At 46.0% G+C, this 25509-nt stretch overlaps 1 protein-coding gene and 1 long non-coding RNA gene across 3 annotated transcripts in view; one reads left to right on the forward strand and one right to left on the reverse strand.

The window, feature by feature from the left end:
• The window catches only part of PDGFB (platelet derived growth factor subunit B), a 62813-nt gene that overhangs the window by 30157 nt on the left and 7147 nt on the right, over positions 1-25509 (forward strand). For both annotated transcript variants that reach the window (XM_053256672.1, XM_053256671.1), the window contains exons 2-4: positions 13026-13122; positions 19146-19235; positions 21891-22096. In XM_053256672.1, the coding sequence (XP_053112647.1) occupies positions 13026-13122; positions 19146-19235; positions 21891-22096 (393 nt within the window). The remainder of the gene's footprint in view (positions 1-13025; positions 13123-19145; positions 19236-21890; positions 22097-25509) is intronic.
• The window catches only part of LOC128327636 (uncharacterized), a 73024-nt gene that overhangs the window by 3002 nt on the left and 44513 nt on the right, over positions 1-25509 (reverse strand). The window lies entirely within an intron of this gene.

A 25509-nucleotide genomic window follows, 5' to 3' on the forward strand; every position in this document is an offset into this window, starting at 1 on the left:
AAGACACACACACACACACACACTGCTGTTGTATATGTGAGTTAGCTCCTGTCTCTAGAGAGCATGCGACTGTGCACGCCAGTACATACTGTACACTGGTGAAACCATAAGATTGAGAAGGCGGCACAGACAAGGAGATATAAAAACCACTGGGCTAGGAATTTGCAGCAGTGCAAGACCAGGCCCCAGGCACTTGATCGCCAGCCAGGTAAGAGAGTCTTCTTTGATCTCCTGAGCAGTTAAAAGGAGATCATTAACCTGCTCTAGACATATAACCTCACCTTCCTCGAAGCAGAGCAGAAAGTAACTCAGGCAGCCCTGATAGGTCCAGGAGCAGACTCTGCCTTCTTGTTGCCATTCCACCTTTCTCCCAGTCAATTCACGGACTAAAGTTGATATGGGTTGTTCATTGTTTGCTCTGGGGACCTTCCCTTCTTAGGTGTGGGAATGTCTGCTTGTCTGGAACTTGTGTGTACAATTGCCTGTGCACAGCACGTCTTCTGAACAGAGATCTGTGACATCAGCACGCTGGGAGAGCCAAAAGGGAACCAGTTCCCTGCTCGATAAGTGCTGAGATCTGGAAAACAAGCCCCACCATCCACACATGGAGTCCTCCTCTGCAGGCACACCTGCTTCTAGCCCCATCCAAAGCATGTTTGCTCAGAAGCAGTATCGCTGAGTTCAATGGCAACTTACTCCTGAGCAAGCATACATAGGATGGCAGCCTTTAGACCCGGTCCAAAGGGAGAATAAAAGGCTTTTGTGGCGCAGGCCTGCACACCCCTCCGTGAGACAGGGGATAATGAACTTTACAAGCTGGGCGTGTTGACATGCTTTGGTCCAACTGATAACATCTCTGACAAGAAAAACTTGGCACCTAAACCCAACTCTCTGAAGAGGGCGTGGAGCTTTCCTATAATCGGTTCCTCGGCATGCTGGCCTCCCATGGCCTGCTTTTGCAATTCCTCCAGCAGAGCGTTGATCCATAAAAGGCTCTTCCAGTTTTCCTTCCTCGCCTGTTATCAGAGCTACATATCGCCTCTCCTCATCAAAGCTATGCAGCCTGGCAGCATTTGCCCAACTCTAGCAAGTGTCTGAGTTCAAAACAAAGTTCCATCCCCTACATCTATGAAATACTGAGAAAGGGCTGGAATAATTTCAGTGGTTGCTCTGTTCAGGTGTGACTGCTTTTCTTGACGGTACAAAACTTTCAAAGGGCCCATTTGAATGATCAGCACCCAGCCGGCCACCCAACATGTGATCCTGAGGAACTGTGGGCACATCTCCTGCCCAGCATTCCCCACTGTGCTAGCCTTGCTAACTGGGCCAAGAGGCACCTCTTAGCATGGTGGCTGTCTTCTATTTAGCAGAGGGAGATCAACCGCCCCTTTTCATCCCAGCCCAATGTCCCTCCATTGGCTGTTGCTGTGTCTCTCTTGTGATCCTTTTTAGACTGTAAGCCTTTTTGAGGACCGGGGACCATTTTTTTCACACTCTTCCCTATCCAAACCACTTAGAAAACATTTGTTGTTGTTGTTGAAAAGTTATCAATATGAAGAGTAATAATAATAGTTGTTACATGGGAGACAAAATGCCTGGATCATGGCTAAATTTGCAGTTAACATAGTACATGTAATGTTTTAATTGCATGATTAGGATGTCCCCCCCCACCCCACCACGCACACAAATGACTATTTGGAAGCAGGGACAGCATGCTGCTGGGGGAGAGATGTGTGCATGCTTGTTCCTTATTCCACATAGGGTGGCAGGTCGGGTGGAAATTGTCCAACCTGACCCAAGGTACTTCCATTTATCAGTTCTGGTCTCAAGCTTCAAATATCTCAGCCTTGCCAAAAATCATTTCCCCAAAAGAACATACAAGTATGACAGCAGGAGCATTAGGAGCAGGATACTGAGCATTTCTCGGTATCACTCATCTCAAACCAATCCATTCCATTTGGCTCATAAACCAGCATTTCCCCCAGCTTCCCCCAATTGTCCCAACTGTTTGATTCCCAAGTAAGATGACCTTGTGGTTTCTGGACATATTTAAAACACCAGTATATGTTTTAAACTGATTTGCCAACACACTTTGTGACCATGCCCCCTGCTCATAGGCATTTGCAGGAATTATTCCATAGGGGCAACATATATACATATAAATAAAAGCATACGCTGATTCACATTAATCTGACCATGAATCTGGGGGGCGGGGCAGGGGACTACCGCTCCCTCCCTCCACCACCCGACCCCCATGATACCCCTGCTCTGCTCTTCCCACATCCAGGACTTGTCTGCAGAAGCAAGTGCTGAATGCAGTGGCATGGCTACTAATGGTTATTGTCTTGTTAACTGCATATTGTTGAAAATCCAGTAATACAACAAAGTTCAACGATCCATCAATATGAGTCACGAAGCAATGGTAATGCAATGGTAACTTAGTACTTTACTAAAAATCATAGCTGAGCGAGCTAGCCTGTTGTATTCTATCCAGTATCCTTTCTCTTTTTTAGATGTCTGTCCTATTGGGGATCTGAGTGTGCAGGTGGAGTCAGAAAGGGAAAGGGAGGGAAAGGAAAATGGGGTTGGGGGTGGGTGGGAGTTGTTTCTGAATAAACTCTTAGTTAAATCTATATAAGATTGCTTTGTACTTGTGAGGGAAGCAGCTATAAAACATAGGTAAAGTGTGCCGTTGAGGTGGTGTCATCTCCTGGCAACCACAGAGCCCTGTGGTTGTCTTTGGTAGAATACAGGCTGGGTTTACCATTGCCATCTCCCGCGCAGTGTGAGAGGATGCCTTTCAGCATCTTCCTATATCACTGCTGCCCGATATAGGTGTTTCCCATAGTCCGGGAAACATACCAGCGGGGATTTGAACCGGCAACCTCTGGGTTGCTAATCAAGTCATTTCCCCGCTGTGTAGGCCTTTACAAACAATCAAAACATGGTTGCTTCTGTGGAGAATGTGCTGGTAGTCTTGTCATAAGGACCAAAAAGCCTCTGCCCTAGCTGAAGAAAGGAAAATGCCCCCTTGGCTAATTTGGAACCTTAACATATTTATGCTTCATTTCTGGATGAAGATTGTCATAATAGCACAGTCTGCATATCTCAGGTATGCAGAAGTATATTCCTTTTGGAATGCAATGCAATCCAGCCGCGACTTGTGAATATCCAGAAAGAGCATATGCATGAATACGTGTGAACTGCAGAGGAAAGTGTGACATTTGATGTCAATGGAGACCTTATGAAACTCCTGCATACAGGAACATGGGCAGCTGCAGCATTATACCATTGATCCATCTAGCTCAGTATCATCTACTCTGATTGGCAGCAGCTCTGCAAGGTTTCAGGCAGGAATCTTCCTCAGCCCTATCTTGGAGATGCCAGAGAGGGAACTTAGAGCCTTCTCCATGCTCTTCTTCCCAGAGCAGCTCCATCCCCTAAGGGGAAGATCTTACAGTGCTCACACATCAAGTCTCCCATTCAAATGCAAACCAGGGTGGATGCTGCTTAGCAGAGAGGACGATTCATGCTTGCTACCACAAGACCAGCTCTCATTCCAGGGTTGCCATCAGGTTGCGTGGGAAGCTAGGGACAAAGTCCTCCTGTGTTGTCCCCCTCCCCGATGGCTCCATGGCAGGAGAGCAGCAGTCTGGGATCCCGCCATGCAACCAAGACCCCACAGGAGTTTGAGGAGGCCATCTTTCTTAAGAACAATGCAATGTGTCTGTCTGTCCTATCACTGCATCACAGTGTCAACTGAGTTAGATACTGGGCAGAGCCTCAGGGCTGGGCCAGGGGCCATCTTATGGATCAACAGCTCCTCCTTACCTTTTGATGGCTCAGGACTAGAGCCTGACTCTGCTCCTAGTTGCATCTTTAAAGGAGAGTTATTGATCCAGGCTTGTTTATATTGGAACAGCAGTGTTTTGTATGGGGTCTTGGCTGAGTGGCAGATCATCCAGGGACCCCGAGAGCGGGTTTGGGCCCTGGTGAAAAATATTTTCCGGGCCCCTTCTGCAAGGCCTCGCCTGCCACTGCCTCTGCTGCCATGAGACCATTTCCGCCGCCGCTGCTGCAAACACACACACACACACACACACACACACACACACACACTGCTGCCGCCACCACAAGGCCAAACCGCCAGCTGACACTCTATGCAAACTGCGCAGGCACGCTGGAGCGCCTCGCAGTTCTCAAGGGCCGCTTGGTTGGACGGTCAGACTCGGCGGCCGTTCCTGCTCCCCCTGCCGCCACCGCAGGGGGTTGCTCAGCCACCTACTGGCCGCGCCCACCTCCTGGCCGTGCACATGGCGGCTAGGATTTTTTTTAAAGATAGCTAATTAAAATCATCATCATCATCTTTATTCATAATTACCTTCCGGACCGCCAGGCCCCGGTAATTTGTACTGGCTTCCCCCACCATCTGGTCGGCCCTGAGAGTATCTGCGTAGCATGCAGAAAACCCCAGTTTCCATTCTTGGCATCTCCAGAAAGGGCTGAGAAAAATGCTTGCCTGAAGTCCTGGAAAGCTACTGCCAGACAAGACTGAGTTAGATGGACCAATGGTCTAACTCAGTAGACGGCAGCTTCCTATGGTCCTATGTATCACAGAGTTTGGAGCAGATCCGTGAAGGGCCATAGCCCTATCCACACACTGTTGAACCCATGTGCAATCTGTACCCCAGGTATGCATGTACAGTCCTTCACCCATTAAGGTCATACACACGGCCACAGCTTATCTGGCCTGGGAAGGACTGGGGGAAGGCAGGAGCTGTCTTGCCTCCCCCCCCCATGATGAGCACTGCTCTCAGGCTTTCCAGCGCCACGCGCCCACATGGCCAGTGTGCAAGGGCTCCAGGAGTGGTGAGAGGGCTGAGCAGAGTAGGCTGCGGCCTTCCACATCCCACAGTACACCGCATGAGGAGTGCGGTACAAGGGGAGATTTGCCCACCGTGGGACGCAATAGCCACCCAGCTCTGGCTGCTCGGGCTGCAGGCACTCTGAGCAGCCACATGCCTGTGGACTGGGGGTTGAAGGGTCTGCTCATGGGAACAGCCTCATTATGTTCAGTGCACATTGAGTAGTACACGTCCTATATCCTTTATCCTGCATTTGAGAGGGTCGGTATTCAGGTTCACTTTGAAAATAAACGCATTGACAGCCTTTTGCACAAAAACATGTACACATGGACAGTCATCTGTATACTAGGGATGTGCATGAACCTGTTTGGAGGCCCTTTTCGGTTCAAATGACCAGCTGTTCGGCCGGTTCGAAGGTGGGGGGGCATACCTTTAAAGGCAAGGGAGGGTGCCCTCCCCCCCCCCCGCACTGCCACATTTCCCCCACCAGTGCTCTATTTAAAAATGTCCGTCGGGGCGAAAGCATACCTCCCTGCCACCCCATGTGCTCTTCAGCCGGAAGTAACAGGAATACCTGGCACACATGCGCATGCCGGGCACATGTGTGCACACATCACACCCACCCACCTGACACGCATGTGAGCCCAGCATGCACACACACACACACACCGGATACTACTTGTTACTTCTGGCCAAAGAGGACACGGGGCGTCAGGGGGGTACACTGCCACCCCGAAGGACACTTTTAAAATGAAGCGACAGTGGGAGAAACACGGCAGGAGGGGTAAGGGCACCCTCCCCCGCCCTTAAAGGTATGCCCCTGCACCTTCGAGCCACCCCCCACCAGTTCCGCGCACATCCCTACTGTATACGTCTATGATGTAATGCCTGACTAGGGCTCCTGCCTCCTAGAAAGGGGATGGTCAGTACTGGACATCTGTTCCCTTCTAGACCTAGTGTTGAATGCATCTTGGAACGCAGGCAAGCCACAGGAGATCAGGATTGGACAGCACACACTAATATCCAGATACATTATATTTTATTTATTATTTCATAATGGTGTAGAGCCCAGTTTTGCCCTCCAAACTGTGCAAACTGACCTAATCCTCATGGCATGTCTCTACACCGGAGCAGTAAAGTCCTTACAATCCATTTTTCAGTTCAGCAGTCAGAGCAATTCCCCCACCCCCCAGCCAAGTAAGACAATAGAGAGAACAATGCAATGAGCCATGAATACCGTAAACATTTATGGAGTATATTTTTTCCTTTCTACAGTTCGGCTTTAACTAGGGCTGATACAGCACTAGATAGGAAAGGCTGGGCTTTTCATATTAGAGAGCTGGTGTAGCAGAGTGGTTAAGAGACCGAGCTGCAAATCAGGAAGACCCTGGTTCAAATCTTAGGAACATAGGAAGCTGCCATATACTGAGTCAGACCATTGGTCCATCTAGTTCAATATTGTCTTCACAGACTGGCAGCGGCTCCTCCAAGGTTGCAGGCAGGAGTCTCTCTCAGCCCTTTCTTGAAGATGCCAGGGAGGGAACTTGGAACCTTCTGCTCTCCCCAGAGCGGCTCCATCCCCTAAAGGGAATATCTTACAGTGCTCACACATCAAGTCTCCCATTCATATGCAACCAGAGTGGACCCTTCTTAGCTAAGGGGACAAGTCTTGCTTGCTACCACAAGACCAGCTGGCCTTAGGCAAGTGACTGGCTCTTAGCCTCAGCCCACCATCTGCAATGTGAGAATAATACAAAATTGTGCAAGGAGTGTAACAAGATCATACATAGGAGGCACTTTCAACAATGTGAGACATTATTATTAGCTATGGGATTGCATCCCCAAGACAGAAAATTCATTCCACCACCCTACATGTGATTAAAAAGAAGGTTGGAATTCATTCAATGCAGACTGTAATAAAAAAAGGTTACTTGGAAACGGAAGGGCTTGTTTTGTTGACAATGATCACAATTTGCAAGGAAGCTCTCCTGAGCAAACCCAACTGGAATGAGTGGGATGTCCTGGAAAGCACTATCATGTTCTTGCAGGGTTCTATTTGTTTCTCCTGGGCTTTGTGTAGTGAACTTCCTGGTAGGTTGTGCCCCCTGTATTTGAACACACCACAAGTACACAGAAATATCCAGGACAGGGGGCTGAATCATTTACCCTCGAAGCAAAGCTTAGATCTGTCTCAACCTATGCCTCTTTTAACCTCTTTTGCTTCCAAAAGACCAGACATTTGACCAGGTACTTTTTAAAAGGGGTGTGTGTGCAGGGGGCAGTTGGTTTGGATTTTCCAGAACAGGCATATTTTCCTTTAAAATAATAGGAACTCATTCTGTCATTTATACTGACTCACTATAATCCACCAGTGATTTCTCTTCCTGCCCTCCTCCCCCGAAGATGAAAGCCTGATGTGGTGCATCCAAAGTAAAAGGTAAAGTTGTGCTATCAAGTTGGTGTCGACTACAGAGCCCGGTGGTTATCTTTGGTAGAATACAGGAGGGGTTTACCATTGCCATCTCCCGCACGGTATGAGATGATGCCTTTCAGGATCTTCCAAAGTACCCACTTGAAAAATAGCCCTAGGATATATACAATATTAGGATATTTGAAACAAGAGTTAAAACGTTATTTAAGCAACCATTTCAACATTTCAGAATGATGCAAAACTTAGCTGAAGTGGTGCAATACAACAAACCCATACTCGTGGCTTGTTGATGTGGCCAAAACAACTCTGGAAATTATGTGTGTGCTATGATTATTCAGGTGCCACCTAATCGCACAGCAGGGAAATGACTTGACTAGCAAGCCAGCGGTTGCTGGTTCGAATCCCTGCTGATATGTTTCCCAGACTATGGGAAACACCTCTATCAGGCAGCAGCGATATAGGAAGATGCTGAAAGGCATCATTTCATACTGCGTGGGAGATGGCAATGGTAAACCCCTCCTGTATTCTACCAAAGAAAACCACAGGGCTCTGTGGTCACCAGGAGTCGACACCGACTCGACGACACACTTTATGTGAATTCAGCGTCTGTATGGCAAGCATATGGCAGGATGGTAACTAGATATTGGATAGAAAGAGTCCTCTTGAAAACCTAGATCAATTGCCCCTGACCACCCACTGCTTTATGGTCCTCTTGTTTAGTGTTTACTGTGTAATTTCCTAGGCTTCTTCACATGACCACTGGCAGGATAGGGGTAGCGCCCAGCCTGGGTAGAGAGCCTGGCACACTCCCAATTTTTCAGTCATGTGTCTGCAAACACTAAGGTAGGAGGCAGGGAGAATGATCAGGTGTGAGGTGGCAGCTGGGTAGGACAAGTGCACCCTACCCAGACTCTGTCCCCAGCTTTTTACCGAGGTAGGAGGAAAAGCCCTCCTACCCAGCTGCCACCTGACACATGATCATTCTCCCTGCCTCCTATCTTAACGTTTGCAAGCATATGATCAAAACTCGGGAGGCCCACCCCCCACCACCGCTGCAATGTAGGAACATAGGGGAAGCTACCATATTCTGAGTCAGACCATAGGTCCATCTCGCTCAGTGTTGTCTACACAGACTGGCAGCAGCTTCTCCAAGGCTGCAGGCAGGAATCTCTCTCAGCCCTATTTTGGAGATGCTATCAGGGAGGGAACTTGGAACCTAGATGTTCTTCCCAGAGCGGCGCCATCCCCTAAGGGGAAGATCTTACAGTGCTCACACATCAAGTCTCCCATTCATATGCAACCAGGGAGGACCCTGCTTAGCTAAGGGGACAAGTCATGCTTGCTACCACGGGACCAGCTCTCTTCTCCTTCACACCATCATCTCCCCACACCCCCAACCCACACACACTGTGACACACGCAGTATTTATAACATGTGGGTTCTTGAGGGCACAAACATCAACTGAACTCACAAGAATGTAAGAGTATAAACCAGGTATATTTATAGAAATATGCATTAATAGGAACATTTCAACACACAACTTAACATATCCCCATCCCACATATTTCTTTCCCCACTCCCCGCCCCCTGTTTCTAAAGCAGAGGTCACACGTGGCTGCCCAGCGCAGTGCAGTGACCACACCACCCGCGACAGGCTATGGAGGATTTGGGGGGCCACAGGGGGTGTGGAGGCCCTCCTGGAAGTCCAGGAGTCAGAGCGCCTCTGGGTGTGTAAGCAAGCCTACTGAATAACTCGGAGGGTAATACTGTATGTCCCATACTCTGAGGATTGTAGCACTGGGGGGCTTCACATATGTCCCCCTACCACTCCCTGTGTGGAGATCAAATCTACATAGAGAATTTCCCCCCTGTACATCCATGTATGTGTTCATATGAAAACCATTAGCGTCTATTTTGCAGTAATTGTACATGATTGCACATGTTTGAAAGTCCCATCACACTAGCCCTGTCAAGAGGTTATTTCCCCAGTGTTCATCCAAACCGGAGTGTGCCAGCTAGCCATGCCCTCCAGGCCAATAAACCCATCAGCCATGTCCGCTAGACACCCACACATTCAGCATTTGCCTGCAAAGTGTAGCACTGAACACAGGGAGAGTTCCTCCATATGGCCGGTGGCTGATCAGTGTATGGGGTGCAGCTAGCCAACACCACCAGCACTGCCAACCTGCAGGGGCCCTAAGGCAAAGCCTTGCACTGGGCCCTCCATGGTAGGTTGCTCGCCTCTGTTTACCAGAAATTGGGGAGGGGAGCCAGTGTCTTTGACACTGGCAGCTCCTCCCAGCCTTGGACTGTGAAAGGCAGCAGGAGGAGGAGGAGTCTCATGGCAACTCCTCCCACCCTCTCCAACCCCCACTGGCCAATGGGAACGCCTCCTAGTGCAACAATACAAGAGCCTCTTGGAAACAGTTCTATTGGCCAACGTGGGGGCAAAGGCAATGACAGCACAATTACGGCACCCCAGTTATTGGGGCATGTGAGGTTTCCCCACTCTCCAGTTTCCCTCTCCATTTGTTCAGTTAATATGAGGGGACGATGACAGGGGAATACCTCTTGAACAGGGCTACTGTGGCTTCCTACCACATCTCACAGTGACAAAAGAGACATACCTGTTGATTTTCTCACCCAGTGATGCAAACGGCATAAAAATAACATGTGATCCTTAGGGCTAGTGCTCCTGCTATTGCTACAGGTGTTTTATACACTGCATTTGAACAACAACAAAAAGTCCTCAAAGCAGTTTACATGGAAAAAAGAAATAAGGTGATTCCTTGTCCCAAAAGGGCTCACCTCACAAGCTAAAAAGAAACAGAAGGTAGACACAAAGGGTATTCACACACTCATCCTAACCCAGGCTAGGGCAGCATAGCCTGGGTTTGGCTGCACATGTGAAATGCCAGGAGCAAGGTCGCTCCCAGCACTACACTCACACCAAGCCCCACTTTCAAACCTGGCATTTAGCCGAGGTTAAGTGAACCAATGGTTTCCTTAACTTCGGCGGGTGATTGTCTGGGCAATCGCCACTAGGTTATTATTATCATTGCATTTTATATCCCGCTCTTCCTCCAAGGAGCCCAGAGCGATGTACTACATTCTTAAGTTTCTCCTCACAACAACCCTGTGAAGTAGGTCAGGCTGAGAGAGAAGTGACTGGCCCAGAGTCACCCAGCTAGTTTCATGGCTGAATGGGGATTTGAACTCGGGTCTCCCCGGTCCTAGTCCAGCACTCTAACCACTACACCACGCTGGTCCCCAGCTTTCCCCCAGCCCACCACCATTTCCAGCAGCAAGCTAGGGGGGAAGGAGAGGCCGCACTGAGCAGTGGTCCCTCTAATTTTTTTCATCTCTGTGCGGAACGAGTTTTGTTCTGGGCGGCAGTAACAAGGCAGGGTGTGCGCATGTGCATTCAGAATGGGGCCTTCCTGAATCAACCTGAGCAGGATCAAAAATGAACTGAGCGGACATCCAACACTTGTGAGCACGCACATGTGCGCATGCCTAAGAGGGAACAGTGGCGCTGAGCGTGGCAGCTGCTCTAACTAGAGCAGCCGCCACACTCATGCCCAGGGTCACCCTGGGATGCGGGAGGGGGGAAGTCCTCCCTCTCCCAGTGTCTCCTCCCACCGCACCACTGCTTGTTTGTGCATGTGATGCGGTGGAAGGGAGGACAGTGGTTGCTCGTCTGCTGGGGAGGGCAGGCCAGCTCCCGCCTTCCCCTCAGCCCGCTTGCATTGGTTGTGTGCACAACCTCACTAGCAACAGCCACTGGAAACATGGTGTTCTGGGCTAACTACACATAACGTGTACTATGTGCATTAAATCCCTGACACTTAAAAAACCCTTATGTTTAGAAAAGCAGTTTTGAGAAGGAGAGTGGAGAAGTGGAGGGGAAGGGCAATTAATCCTTCCCTTCCTGCCAGTTCCTTACTCCAAAGCCCCCTTGGGGTGGCTTCCTCTGTTTGCTTGGGATTTGGATACTGTGGGGTGGAGGTGAAAAAACAGCTCAGGAAAATACTTTGGACTGAAAATACTTTGGCGGCAAGATTGCTTCTCTGCTCCCAGTTACCTTCTCTAAAAAGCTGCATTTCTTTCTTTCTTTCTTTCTTTCTTTCTTTCTTTCTTTCTTTCTTTCTTTCTTTCTTTCTTTCTTTCATGACATCAATATACCCACATGCACATAATGTGTACTTAGCCCCTTAGGTGAAGGAACACTGGAATCGAGGACAGTTGACAATACAATCTAGTGTTTGATAAAATCTTGGAGTTTTTTTAAAAAGCATTTAAAAAACCACCAAACAAACCCAGCATCATGATTTGGTGTAATGGGAGTTGCTATGACTGTGCTTCAAAACAAAGAGAAGAAATCATGCTGTCAAAGAAAAGTTCACCTCATTCCCCATGCTTTAGTTAATATCCACATTGAGGTTGTGCACAAAACCTCGCTGGGGATGGCAAATGAGCTGTGGGTAAGGCAGGAGTTTGCCTGCCTTCTCCAGCAGATGAGTAGCCGCAGTCCTCCCCTCCACCGCATTGCACCGCACCGCACACCCACGAGCACCAGCGGTTCAGCAGAGGGAGCAGGATGACTGCCCCCCCCACATCTCAGGATGCCCCAGGGCATGAGCGTGGCTGCTCCCCACCCCCTACCCCGGGTTCGCTTAACCTCAGCTGAACAGCAGGTTACAAACTCAGGCTTGGCGTGGCACAGCTCTGGGATCGGGATGGATCTCAGTGCTTCACATGTGCAGTCTAGCCCAGGCTGGGCTGCCCTAGCCTGGGTTAGGCTGCGCATGTGAATACCTCTACCATCTCTTTATAACGGGTCAACATTAGGAAATCAGCATAACAAAAGAAAAAGACCCGGAGAACATCATTAAACGCTGTTCTACAAGCTAATTTGTTTTGATTGTCTTAATGTTGTTTTTAAAATATTGGTGTGTTTTTTTAAAAATAAAAATAAATTGTTGTGTTTTAAATTTCTTGTTTTTCTTTTTAACTAATGTTTTACCTTTGTTTTTATCTTGTTATAAACCACTCAGAGACGTAAGTTTGGGTGGTATAAAATATGTTAAATAAATAAATAAAGATTTTGTTGTTGTTGTTGATTGCTTTTAATGTTGTTTTAGAATATTGTTTTTAAAATTTTTAAATTGTCATTTTTAAAATATCTTGTTCTTGTTTTTAACTAATGTTTTAATGTTGCTTTTATTTTGTTGCACACCGCCCAGAGGTGTAAGTTTTGGGCGGTATAAAAATATGTTAAATAAATAAAATAATACATACATACAAACATACATACATAAATTGATATCTCAGAGACATATATTAAGAAGGGTTTTTTTAGGTGGCCATTTTAGTGACATACTCAAGGTTTGGGAAGTTTTAAAAAACTCTGTGTGTTTGTGACAAAAGTCTGCCATCTGGAGCTGTCTCAAGACCTCTGTGTTAGCAGAGCATTTAGGAATCTAGGGTGTATAATCCTAAAATATCAAGGGTGCCATACTGCTTTATTCTGCAGAGCAGGAGTGAGAGGTTCTCTCACAGCCTGTGGACATTCTCAGGTTTCCGTCTCACACTTTGGAAAATGCGGGTGCCATGCTGTTTTGCTGGCTCTCCTTCCACTAGTTTCTCTCCCTGCTATAATATAAAGCAGCTGGTACGATCATATGGGACATATTTAACATGTAATCTCTCTCTTTATTGTCTGGCAGGGAGACCCCATCCCTGAAGAGATTTATGAAATGCTGAGTGACAGCTCGGTGCGCTCCATCAGAGACCTCCAGCGGGTCCTGCGGATAGACTCCGTAGGTAAATCTCCTCAACGCTGAATGTTCCTCTTCCTTAAATCCCAACCAAAAGCAACAGTAAGACAAGAATAAATATGCGTGTATACTACCAACAGGTGCCACTCTTGGAGCTCTCTCCAAATAATGAATGCTTTGTAGACTATAGCCTTATTCACATATTATATTTAATGCACATACAATCTGTGTACGCACACAATATGTGTACAGTACTGATCTGTATGCATGTACAGTTATTCACATGATATGTTCAACACATGTACAATAGTTCTTCTCTTCCTATCAGTAGGCTGCAGTTGAGCAGCATTTGAACAGTAGCCTGCATTTGAGCAGGTTCATTTTTAAAGTGAACACAAGTAGTCATTCACACACAAAAGTCATTCACACGACATTTGTATGCACACACAACATAATGTCTGGATAGGGATAATGTAAGATCACAGGCTGTATCTGGGCTACCAAAGTCTCCCTCTTTTACAACCCACAAAGCAGGTGTGTGGCAACTCACCAAGGGCCAGTCATTCTGAGTGGAAGGCGTGAACTTCACTAGGCCAGATACAGCCTGCTTATACTGCCTACCTCTGTGCTAGGCCTCTGGTCCACAAAGGTCCAGTTCTGAACAGGGCGAAGGGCAAAAAAGGCCTAGAAAAGGCCCTGGGGATATCCTGTAAAATGACAGCACATGGCTCATGGGATGACAAAAATGTCATAGGAACATAAGAAGCTGCCATATACTGAGTCAGACCATTGGTCTATTTAGCTCAGTATTGTCTTCACAGACTGGCCGCGGCTTCTCCAATGTTGAGGCAGGAATCTCTCTCAGCCCTATCTTGGAGAAGTCGGGGAGGGAACTTGAAACCTTCTGCTCTTCCCAGGGAATATCCAGAGGGGATGGATATTCCCCTCTATCCCCCAAGGGGAATATCTTACAATGCTCACACTTCTAGTCTCCCATTCATATGCAACCAGGGTGAACCCTGCTTAGCTAAGGGGACAAGTCATGCTTGCTACCACAAGACCAGCTGTCATGAACCCATGGGTGCATGGGTGAACAACTGTGAAAAGGATACATGTCATTTTCAATGCATGGATGTCTCATGTATATAAGTTGGGGAAATGGTATTGACCACAGGGTCTTGCCACATGTGCACTCACAACTCTTTCCAGGGTGGGGACGGGGTGGTGGTGGTGGGGAGCCATGAAGCTTCCTTAACTACATGCAGGATTTTCATAGTTGCAAAACTTGGCCATCTATTTGTAGAATGGAGAAGCTTATTTATGGTGGAGCAGTTAAACCATCGAAAGACATATAGGAACATTGTGGTGTGCACAGAGATAGAAATCTGAGGGGCAATAGTCCTGAGCTGGCTCCTAACCACTGAAATCATCACCAGCCTCCTTTGAGTTTCTGTGAAACTTCAACAGATCATTATTCACTAGGAAATTGCCAAGGGCAAATCTAGATGAAGGAATTGTTTAATAGGGCAACACATATAATAAAATGTACTGCTGTTAGAGATAAACATTTTGAAATACAACTTAACTCGTAACCTATTGAATGAAGTTGTAGTTCATTATGTAAACATACTGTCACTGTACGATTCCCACACAAACTTCACAGCCGTCTTCAAACAGCCATTTCCATCCCTCTTGCTGTGACCTCTTTCTCATCTCTCCCTTTTAATCACCTGTCTTCTCCCCCTTTTATCTTCAGAACTGGCGTAGCAAAGTGGTTAAAGAGGCATGAGTTGTGAGCCAGGAAACCCCAGGTTAGAGATTTACCTCAGACATGAGCTCACGGGGACGGGGTAGAGTGGGGGTGATGGTGGCAACCAACTGAGCCTCAATTCCCCAATCTGTAATCTGTGATAATAACAGCCTACCTTACAAGGCTATTGTAAAGATTACTGATAGAATATACATGAAGTGCTTTGGAACACCCAGGAAAGTGCTATTTGAATACTAAGGCAGCAATCCTTTATGCTTTATTAGAGAAGATGTTTCGCTGAACTCAGAAGGACTTAATTCTGAGCAAATATACTTAGGATTGTGTATAACTATCATTTTTAGCTTCAAGAAGTACTCACAAGGGCCAGCTATATGCATTTCCCGGCTAATAAATAGGCCTCTATTAAAGGTAAAGTGTGCTGTCGAGTTGGTGTCGACTCCTGGCGACCACAGAGCTCTGTGGTTTTTCTTTGGTAGAATACAGGAGGGGCTTACCGTTGCCATCTCCCACGCAGTATGAGATGATGCCTTTCAGCATCTTCCTATATTGCTGCTGCCCAATATAGATGTTTCCCATAGACTGGGAAACATACCAGTGGGGATTTGAACCGGCAACCTCTAGCTTGGTAGTCAAGCCATTTCTCCACTGCGCCATTAGGTGGCTTAGGCCTCTATAGTATATTTAAAATATCTGTTCCATTCCAAAGTAATTTGTAGCATTAAAAAAAAAAACCCCAAAAAACCACCACCACACGTGTTGTAGATTACAGCAGAGATTTACAGGGGTCTGGTACTTCATTAGGTTTTACCCTATAAAGCAGACTTCTGTGATTTACGGTGCAGTTGCAACCATGTGCATTTAAAAGTCCTGCTTTCTCTCCCCTGTGGGAAAGGAAGAAAAGAACAGCACAAGGAGGTGTTAAGGATGGGGACTGAGCTGGGGAAAGCATACTGTTTTATCACTGTGACTATATAATGGATTTGTCTTTGACTGTGTGGTGGTCCTCTAGAGATACCTGCCCACAGGGCTGAGGTCACAGCAGCAGTCAGATTGTGGAGGCAGTGGCACGTGTAGGAATGTGAGCACGCGTCATGGCCACCGGGTTGGCCCTGGAATGTATTTATATATAAACGCTTTCTTCAGAGTGAATTCCATTCTACTCCAACCTTTGCTCCCGCCTGTCCTCTCCTCCCCCCCCCCACTCCCTTGCTTTCTCTCTTGTGTTTTGTCTGTTTGTAGCTTTGTAATCCTTGCCGAGACACTATCTACGGGGGAACAGAATTTCCTGCTTTTGTTTCCCATGCCAGTCGGACCACTGGCGCGTTCTCAAAAGCATTCCCGCTCCCTTTCAAAATGCCTCTGAGGGGAGGGGGGGAGAGAGAGGGAGGGCACCAGCTGTGTTCTGCTATTGTTTCCCTTGGAGAAAGGCGACTAGACCTCTCTCTACTCACCTCATCCCGCCCGCCCCCGCTTTCTCTTGGACTCCACAAGCCATACAATTGTGTGGATTCCAAAATTAGCAGCACTGGCTTTTCCAAGGCTGGGCCTGCTGCCCCGTCAACAGTCAACAGTCGCTGGACTGCCCTATCAAGAAGGAGGACACCCTTAGGGGAAAAGGAGGCAGGGCTGAGTGGAGAATACTGTTTTTCAATAGAAGATTTGTTTCAAGTCAACAGCACTGCTATTTCCCCCCCTTGTCAATTTAACCTTTGCGCCAAAAGGCAGCCTCCACCCTAGCCCGATAAAACTCCAGAGAATGGGGGATGGAAGAAAGGTGGGGAAGAGGCACACAGACCATCAGGCCCTATGGCATGAATAAGAGATACAATTTTGCTTTGGTGATAAAACTTGCCCATTCTTCTAAGAGTAAGGTTACCAATGCTGACTGAAACTATTACTGAAGTTTCCCCCGCCCCCCACAAACAATTTTTCCAATATTTTTTATAATGTCAAGCCATTAAACTCTTCAGAAGTGCTTTCAATAGTCACCTGGAGAGAAATACCAATCCCTGGAGACTCCGGGCCAACCTTGTAGGGTTGGCAGCCCTATCTAGGAGAATTGAATGTCTTAAAGCACTGGAGTTGGGAATCTCAGCCTTTCAATGTGGTTTCAGTCACATCTTAAAACATTGCAAGTCACATTGTAAGGGTATTCACATGACCAGGAGGCCCGGAGAGTGGGTGGAGGTCTGCTCTAAACTTACCTTCCCCCCAGACAATTTCTCAATGTTGGGTGGAAGCACTCCCACACAGTCTGTGCTACTGCACACAGCACAGATCTCTGGAGGCTAAGACAATGTGTCCAGGCCTCCATGTATCCCACAATGCACTGCACAATGAGTACAGTGCATTGGGGGGATACCCCCATGAGACAGGCGCTCTAGGCATGCACACAATCCTAACACCAGGGTTAAGGACATGCTCACACCCTCTGCTAAAGGATGGGCTTAAAAGTGGGGTTAGGTGAGTAGGCAGCGTCACGATCCATGCAGATCCTGGCACTGCACACGAGCAGCCTAACCCAGGCTGGGCTGCCCCAGCCTGAGTTAGGCTGCTCATGAGAAGAGCCTTTATCTGTTCCAGTGTGTCTCCATATCCCTGCTGATCATAATGAGGAAGTTTATGGAGCAGGGACCATGGTAATATTTGGTCTACACATGGGCCCACATCCTGTCCCAAATTACAGAGCTAGTGCCATCTATATTGAATCAACCCAAATTAAGCCTACAGCACTGGCATCTGACCTGCTTCCCAGTACAAATTTACCAGTTCACCAAAGGAAGGACCTGCAGCTAAGCGGGAACTATCTTTGAATACTACCATTGTCCTAGACTCTAGAGGGGCTGTTAGCTCCAGGGTGGGGTGGGGAGGTGTGGCGGGGATTGTTATATGCAGCATTTCCTATGGGAACACATAGGGGTGTGTTTATTGGGAACTGAATTGAAAGCTGACAAGGCCTTTCCGTTTCTTACAGTGGCTAAAATCTAACATATGCTCCCCTCACCCTGTCACCCAGTGAACCCAAATCCTATGCTAAGCTCTCTTCTGAATCTATCTATCTATCTATCTACCTATCTGTCTAAAAAGGTTATATCCCTCCCTTTCTCAAAGAATCAGGCCCAAAGGCAGCTAATAAAACAATAACAAGACAGGCAAATTTCCTACACAATGGCATACAACTAGACAAACCCATAACATTAAAATAAAGTACATGGTAAACTCTAGAAAAATACTTTTAAAATCCTGCGGGGTCAGCCAAATCCTGCAGGCTTTTGCAGACTTGTCTTGGGAGAGATTCAGAGCTTTCAAGCCACTACTGAAACAGCTCTGCTATTCACCCTCATTGAATTTACCTCAGCCAAATGAACTAGAAGCAGGATTTTCCCTGTAGATTTTAATGTGATTTACACACATGAAGTAAATAACTTTTCTTTAGTTCAGTTCAAGAACTGACATTTACTCTTGACTATGGGAAAGTCTTCTGTGCTGGTCAATATCTAATGTTTTAGCTTCATATATTGCATACTATGCAACTGTACCTATGCAATAGATACATAATTTATTTTCTATGTACAGGTTGTTGAAACTTACCTGTTGCTCTTTGGGGTGGCACAATAGTGGTTGAGGTCAGTCACACAATCAAAAACTATGTCTTACCCAGGTTTGGGAGCTGTGTGGAAGCAAGTAGGAGGAAAAGCTACCCAGGTTTTCCTCCTACTTTGCTTCCATTCCATCACTTCTACCCAGGTTTTCCTCCTACCTTGCTTCCACCCAATCACTTCTACCCAGGTTTTCCTCCTACCTTGCTTCCATACCATCACTTCTACCCAGGTTTTCCTCCTACCTTGCTTCTACACAACCAAAAACTGGTAGCACACACAGCTTCCAAACCTGGGTAGAACACAGTTTTTGATTGTGTGAATGACCTTGTCTTATTTGAAGAATTAACATGCAACCTTTGCTAGCTCTCTCTCTGTTGTGTTTCGGTCTTCTACGTGGTCTCCAAAAAAACCCATATAACATGCATACTATTCTGAAATGTGAAAAACAAATGTTAGTATTTGGCAGTGAGATATGTTGTAACACTAAAAAAAATCTGCTAATTCATGACAGCTCTAAATATAAAAATATGTTTCCTGGAATTTAGATACACATATTTTAGAGCTAATATCAAAACAGATATTTGGTATAGTGTTTGCTATGAAACCCTACATTGAACATATTTACATACTGTTCTCTGAATTATCTATCATATATTAACATGAAACATGTATCCCCCCCTCCTCCTCCTCTTGCAGAAGAAGCTGATTCCAATTCATACCCGAACTCTTCCAGAATAAATTCTGGTCAAAATCCTATTTCTTTGTCCCGAGGAAGACGAAGTCTAGGTGAGTTGTACACATGGCTAACCTAACCTGTATAAAGAAATTTAGGCATGGGAGCAGTCCTGAATATACAAAGGGCATGTGTATTAGTATCACTGTGTGCTTTTGTTCTAATTTTAAATGTACACATATGAAAAGGTGAATCTAGAGAGCACACCTGTCATGCTTTTCTCATGTATGTACATACCTTTACAAATAAGAATAAGAATATGATGAACATTTATATACCACTTTTCAACAAAAGTTCCCAAAGTGGTTTACATAGATATAAATAAATAAAATGGCTGCTTGTCTCCAAAGGGCTCACAATCTAAAAAAGAAACATAAGATAGACACCAGCAACAGCCGCTGGAGGCATGCTGTGCTGGGGGTGAATAGGGCCAGTTGATGAATAGGGAGAGCTTTATTTAGCAGCTGTCCCCCGGCAAAATAAAGAAAATCACCACTTTAAAAAGGTGCCTCTTTGCCTAGCTAGCAGGGGCTTAGTGCGTATATGACTTTGAATGAAGGTGTGTATATCTGTGTTTACACACTAGCAAACTTAGTAGATGTGACTTAAGGAGAATATTTTAAGATGTAATAATTTCACTTTGTTATGCATTGTTCAGACCTCACTTGAAAGACTAGCTGACATCCTGATTAAATTACTCAAAAGAAGTCCTACTGAAACTAAGAGTAACTCTTGAGTAGTACTATTGAATAACTTAGGTAAGCATAACATCAGCCCCCATAGAGACCAGCTCTGGCCTGTGAGGACTGTTGTGGCAGCCTCTCCCCCTCCTTCCCAGGAGTACAGAAGGACCATTGTGCCCTGAGAGGAAGGGAAGGAAGGAGGCACCCAGGCCAGGGAGCAATTGTCCTCAGCTCTTGAAAAGATCTACAGCCTGAGATAATGTTTTATTAATCTGTTATTTGCTTCTTTTAATATTGTAAACTGCTTTGGGTGCCTTTGTCAAGGCAAAAGGGCAGTATAAAAATGTGGTAAATAAATTAATAATAATAATAATAATAATAATAATAATAATAAACATTGTATTTGCAATCCAATACTTGGGTTTTTCCATTATTTGATGTTAGAAATTGGGGTTCCCCCTCCTCAAATTCAGAGTTCACTTCCTTTGGGGTAAATACAGATATAACCTGTAATTATGCTATATTTTATAAGGAGATAGTCTTACACTCAGTCTCATCTTCTGTTCAGATGCCATCCCAGTTCTGGGCACCACATTTTAAGAAAGACAATAACCCTATTCAAACGTTATGTTGTACAGTACAGTATAGTACATAGACTCTTCTAACTGTTCAAAGAGGCACCTTTTAAAAGTTGATATTCTCTTTTTTTAGCAGAGGGAGAGCAACTGGCCCTATACAGCCCCAGCACAGCATCCATCCAGTGGCTGTTGCTGGTGTCTATCTTATGTTTCTTTTTAGGTTGTGAGCCCTTTGGAGACAGGGATCCATCTTTATTTATTTATTATTTCTCTATGCAAAACCACTTTAGGGACTTTTGTTGAAAAGCGATAGATAAATATTAATCGTCGTTGTTGTTGTTCAGGTGTCTGTACAGATGCACATGCTTTCATATGTACATGTGTTTGATTTAAAAATGAACCTGAGTGGGGTATAGGTTCATTTGAGGAGATACAGGCCCCCTCAAATGCAGGATATGGATGGGAACAAGTGCACTATTGTATGTGTGTTGAACATAAAGTGTGGACATGGACCCGGAAACCCCAAGTACCAATCCTTCTTCCGCCATGAAGCTCACTGGGTAACCTGGGTAACCTCACTGAGGTCATTCAAACAATCAAAAACTGTGTTCTACTCAGGTCTAGAAGCAGTGTGCTCTCCCAGTTTTCGGTTGTCTGGAAGCAAAGTAGGAGGAAAACCTGGGTAGCTTTTCCTCCCACCTTGTTTCCACACAATCACTTCTACCCAGGTTTTCCTCCCACCTTGCTTCCACACAACCAAAAATTGGGAGCACACATAGCTCCCGAACCCAGGTAGAACATAGTTTTTGATTGTGTTAATTACCTCACTATCTCTTACCCTAACCTGCTTCATAGAGTCATTGTAAGAAAGGGCAAGATACAAATGTGATTAAGTTAAACAAATTCATTTTACATATTCAAGTCATAATATGATGTTGCAGTTACTGAAAATTAAACACATATGTGTGAACTCAGCTCCAGCAATTTCTTTCCTGATCTTAGGGATTTGTGTCTACTGCCTCCAAGATAGGCATAATGGACAGAGATCTGGGATTGTGTCTTTTTAAAAAGTCTTCAGATTCTGCAACCAGAAAATATACATTTGATTCAGAGGCGCAGAGATGCAAGTACTAGAGAATTCTATTCACTCTGAACTGTACTGGGTGAAATATCTTACCAAGGCCTCTGGGGCTCTAAATATGTAGGAGAAATTTCCTAAACCTCTTCAAATTTTTCTCCATAAACATGAGTAGAAACCAGATCTTTAAAATCACCTGAAAGTAGCCCGGCCCAATCACACAGAACAAAAATATATCCATGCTTAAGCTGAATGACATTCAGATGCTGCAATAATGTGGATAAGATAAACTGGGCACACTTTTGAATGCAATAATCTCGAGTGCCAAAACTTATTTTACCTAGACGTTTTCCTCTTGGACTCTTTCAGGCGGAGAGGAACCTGTTGAGGCAGCAATTATTGCTGAGTGCAAGACACGGACAGAGGTTTTTGAAATCTCCCGGACCATGGTGGATGCCACCAATGCCAACTTCATTGTGTGGCCACCCTGCGTAGAGGTGCAGAGATGTACAGGTTGCTGCCACAATCGAAATGCACAGTGTCGTCCTACACGGGTTCGCGTTCGACCCATCCAGGTAGGCAAAAGACCACCAGACCTCTCCATAAGCATTTGTTCGCTCCCTATGAGTAAAAATGTCAGCCTGCAAAAGTACTCTTGCCTCCTCCAACTTGATCTTGAAGTGTTAGCCCCCTGTCATCATCTCTGGCCCCATGCTGAAAATAAAGCTCCTTAAAGGATATTGTTACCTTGGCCCCATTAGTTATTGTGAATGGGCCTAGCATGATGGTTTTTTACTGCATTGTTGCCTGGGTGTTGTGGGATTTGACAAAAGCACTTTGATGCTTCTTTAATAGCGGTAGATAATCCCAAATGGGGAATTCACATGCAGGGTGATGACTGGAAGTTGAATGGACAGAGACAGAGGGAGGTCATAAAATGGACAGTTTCTGATTGGAGTTAGTTGGAACTGATATGCAGCCTTGCAGGAGGCAGTGCATTACTTTCTTGAGATCTGCAGCCTGCTGAATGAGAGTCCATGTATTTCTACCATGTTCTGCTTGTATATTTTTAAATAAAGCAACTAGGTAAAGGCTTCACAACTCTCCATTGCTTAAACATATGCAATCCTGTAGCACTGCCTTGCGGACTTCTCACTGCTCAGAGGAGTGGGCTGAGCATAACATTCTACATTTTGATAATAACCCTTAGTGGAAAAAACATTTAAAGCTGCCCATATGTAAAGGCTGAAGTGTAGGTTTTAAGTGTTGCTCTGCTGTGTTTGCAAATTCTGATCTAAATTGACTGATTTGCATCAGCCTCTGTCAAGGCTTGTTGTGTTTGCCTGAACTAGCTGAGAAGCTAACGAAGTTCTGCTTTGGCTCACAAGAAGTTCTGCTTTGGTTGCACATCTAGTTTTGAAAGGTCTGTTTTACTTCCCTTGCAGAGGAGTTGATACTTTGCCAGGAGCTCAGATTTGTTTTATCAGTTTGTCTGTAAAGCACGTGTGGTTTAGCTTAACATTGAGGAGTTGAGGTCTTGCATGGTGCTCTGAATGGATCTTGCAAAGTACCTCTCACTTACTTAGCAATGACTGTTTGAGGTGCTTTAGTGAAGAAAAATGCATAACACTCTAGACCAGGGATTCTCAATGTTTGATCCCCAGATGTTACTGGACTTCAACTCCCATAATCCCCAACCAAAGGCCACTGGGACTGAGGATCATGGGAGTTGAAGTCCAATAACATCTGGGGGCCCAGCATTGAGAATCCCTACTCTAGACCGCCTTAAGCAGAGCAAAATGCAACGTGGGCATAGAGGTAGCAATAAGGCTTAAAATCAGCCGTGTAGTGGTAGAACTGATACATCTGAATGTGCTGAGCTGTATTTCTTTACCATGCTAGAAAACTTGGCTGTCCCCAGATATACTACACTAAGCCAGCAGTGCCTCAACATTATTCCGTCTGGATGCACTGTAAGCGGATACCTGACAGCTAACCTTTCATTCTGACCCTGCTAAATATCCAGCCAATAGTGATCTCTACACTTCCTCCCAGACAGATCATTTAAAAATATAATACAGCTCCCTTGCTTGACCTGTGTGTGAGAGAGATTTCCATGAGCCTTTCATGGTAAGAAGGGCACAGCAGAGGGAAGATATTAGACCATCTATTTGCGGGAAATTCCTTTCGCCAGAAAACTATCAGTAAGAGAGAATGAGGTGAAGGGTGGCGGCAGGAGGGGGAGCTGTTTTTGTGGAATAAAGCAAACAAGAGGTCAAAGGTCTGCCAGAAACGATGACCTGGAAATGCTTTCCCTGAAAATAGAGATCCTTATATTGTTTGATTGGAAATATTTTTCGAGCAAGCAGCATGTGTCCTGAAGTATGCAGAGTAGGACTTTCAAAGAAAGATAAACAGACAAAGAATTTGGTCATCTCTGGGCAGGATGCAGGCCCACATTCAAATCAACTGTAGGTTTTAAAAACTGCCTGAAATAAGGTTACCATCTCTCTCAGGCAAGCAATAGTAATATTTCAACCCACCATCATACCACACCACATAGTTAACTGCCTTTAACTATTCGGACTTATCTGGAATTATTTGCTTTGGACGTATCTTCCTGCAATGCATCTGTTGTTTACCTGTAGTACAGGGTGGTAGGTTAAACCGGGTGCTGTGAATGTCATGTGCTGGTACCTAACAACAGGGCGGTAGACTCAATAGGCATCATGGCCCCTTCCAGCTCTGTGGGTTCAACACACCTCATCCCAATTAAAGGATCAGCAAAGAGGAGGCCTTGTAATTAGTGGCTGACATCCAGAGGAAGGATGCAAAGATGCAGCAGGAAAAGTACAAATATGAATACAATGAATATTTGTATACCAGTTTTCAACAAAAGTTCCCTAAAGGGCTCACAGTCTAAAAAAGAAATATAAGATAAACACCAGCAACAGCCCCTGGAGGGATGCTGTGCTGGGGTTGGATAGGGCCAGTTGCTTCCCCCCTGCTAAATAAAGAGAATCGCCACTTTAAAAGATTTTTCTTTGCTCAGATAGCAAGGAATAGTAGACTAACTACACTGGTGCACTGGGGAAGGGCAATTGTTGACGACCTCCCCTTTCCAAGAAAGCCCTCTCTGCCACCTGGAAATATGTCCCTGAGGATTGTGCAGCCCTCGAGGACATGTTTCTGGGTGGCATGGAGGGCCTCCCGGGGAAAGAGAGGTAGTCAAAAATTGCCCCTGCACTGGTGTGGTTAGTCTGGAAGTGCTGATAGTCTGCTCCTCTTGCTGAACCATTGCATCCTTGCTCTGTACATTGTCCAGTGACTAGAAATCAACAAGGTAGCCTCTCAAAGTGTGCCTTCCTGATGGCCCAGGTGAGTAAATTTGGTAGAGTTATGTGGAACTACACACTGAGGCAGGTCTCACGATCAGTGAGACCGGCTTTGAAAGGGTTTATGGCAGACGGTTAGCAAGCCCTGCCTGGGCGACCGAATTGGCCGCCCACACAACTGCCAGCTCCGTCACAGAGCTGGCAGGGGCTTGGGAGTTCGGGGGCCGCGTGGCCCTCGGTAGTTCCAGCATGCCCTGCGTGAGCACACAGAGCATGCTGGAGAGACCGCTCCCCCCACCGAGCCGGGAGGCTGCTTTTTAGCCTCCCGGTTGGGGGTCTCCTTGTGAGTTGCCGCGCTGCAGAGCTGCGCCGCAGCAGCACATGACCTGTTAACCCCAGTTAGTGGAGCGCTCGCTCTGCTAACCTAGGCTAAGGGGAGGGCTTCTCAAGCGAGTTAGCTGCTTGTAAACCACCAGGCTCGCCTGTGAGCCCGGTGGTTTACACGAGCAGCAAAAATCAGGCTAGACTCTCCTAGCCCGATTTTTGCTGGTCATGAGAATAGCCTCTATGTCTAAATTTCATCCAAAGGCTGGAAACGGCTTTAAAAAACACAACATTTGTGTTGCTTGAGCTGAAGTGAACTCAGCATGATT

Source organism: Hemicordylus capensis, chromosome 5, assembly GCF_027244095.1.
Source record: "Hemicordylus capensis ecotype Gifberg chromosome 5, rHemCap1.1.pri, whole genome shotgun sequence".
Taxonomy (NCBI): Eukaryota; Metazoa; Chordata; class Lepidosauria; order Squamata; family Cordylidae; genus Hemicordylus; species Hemicordylus capensis.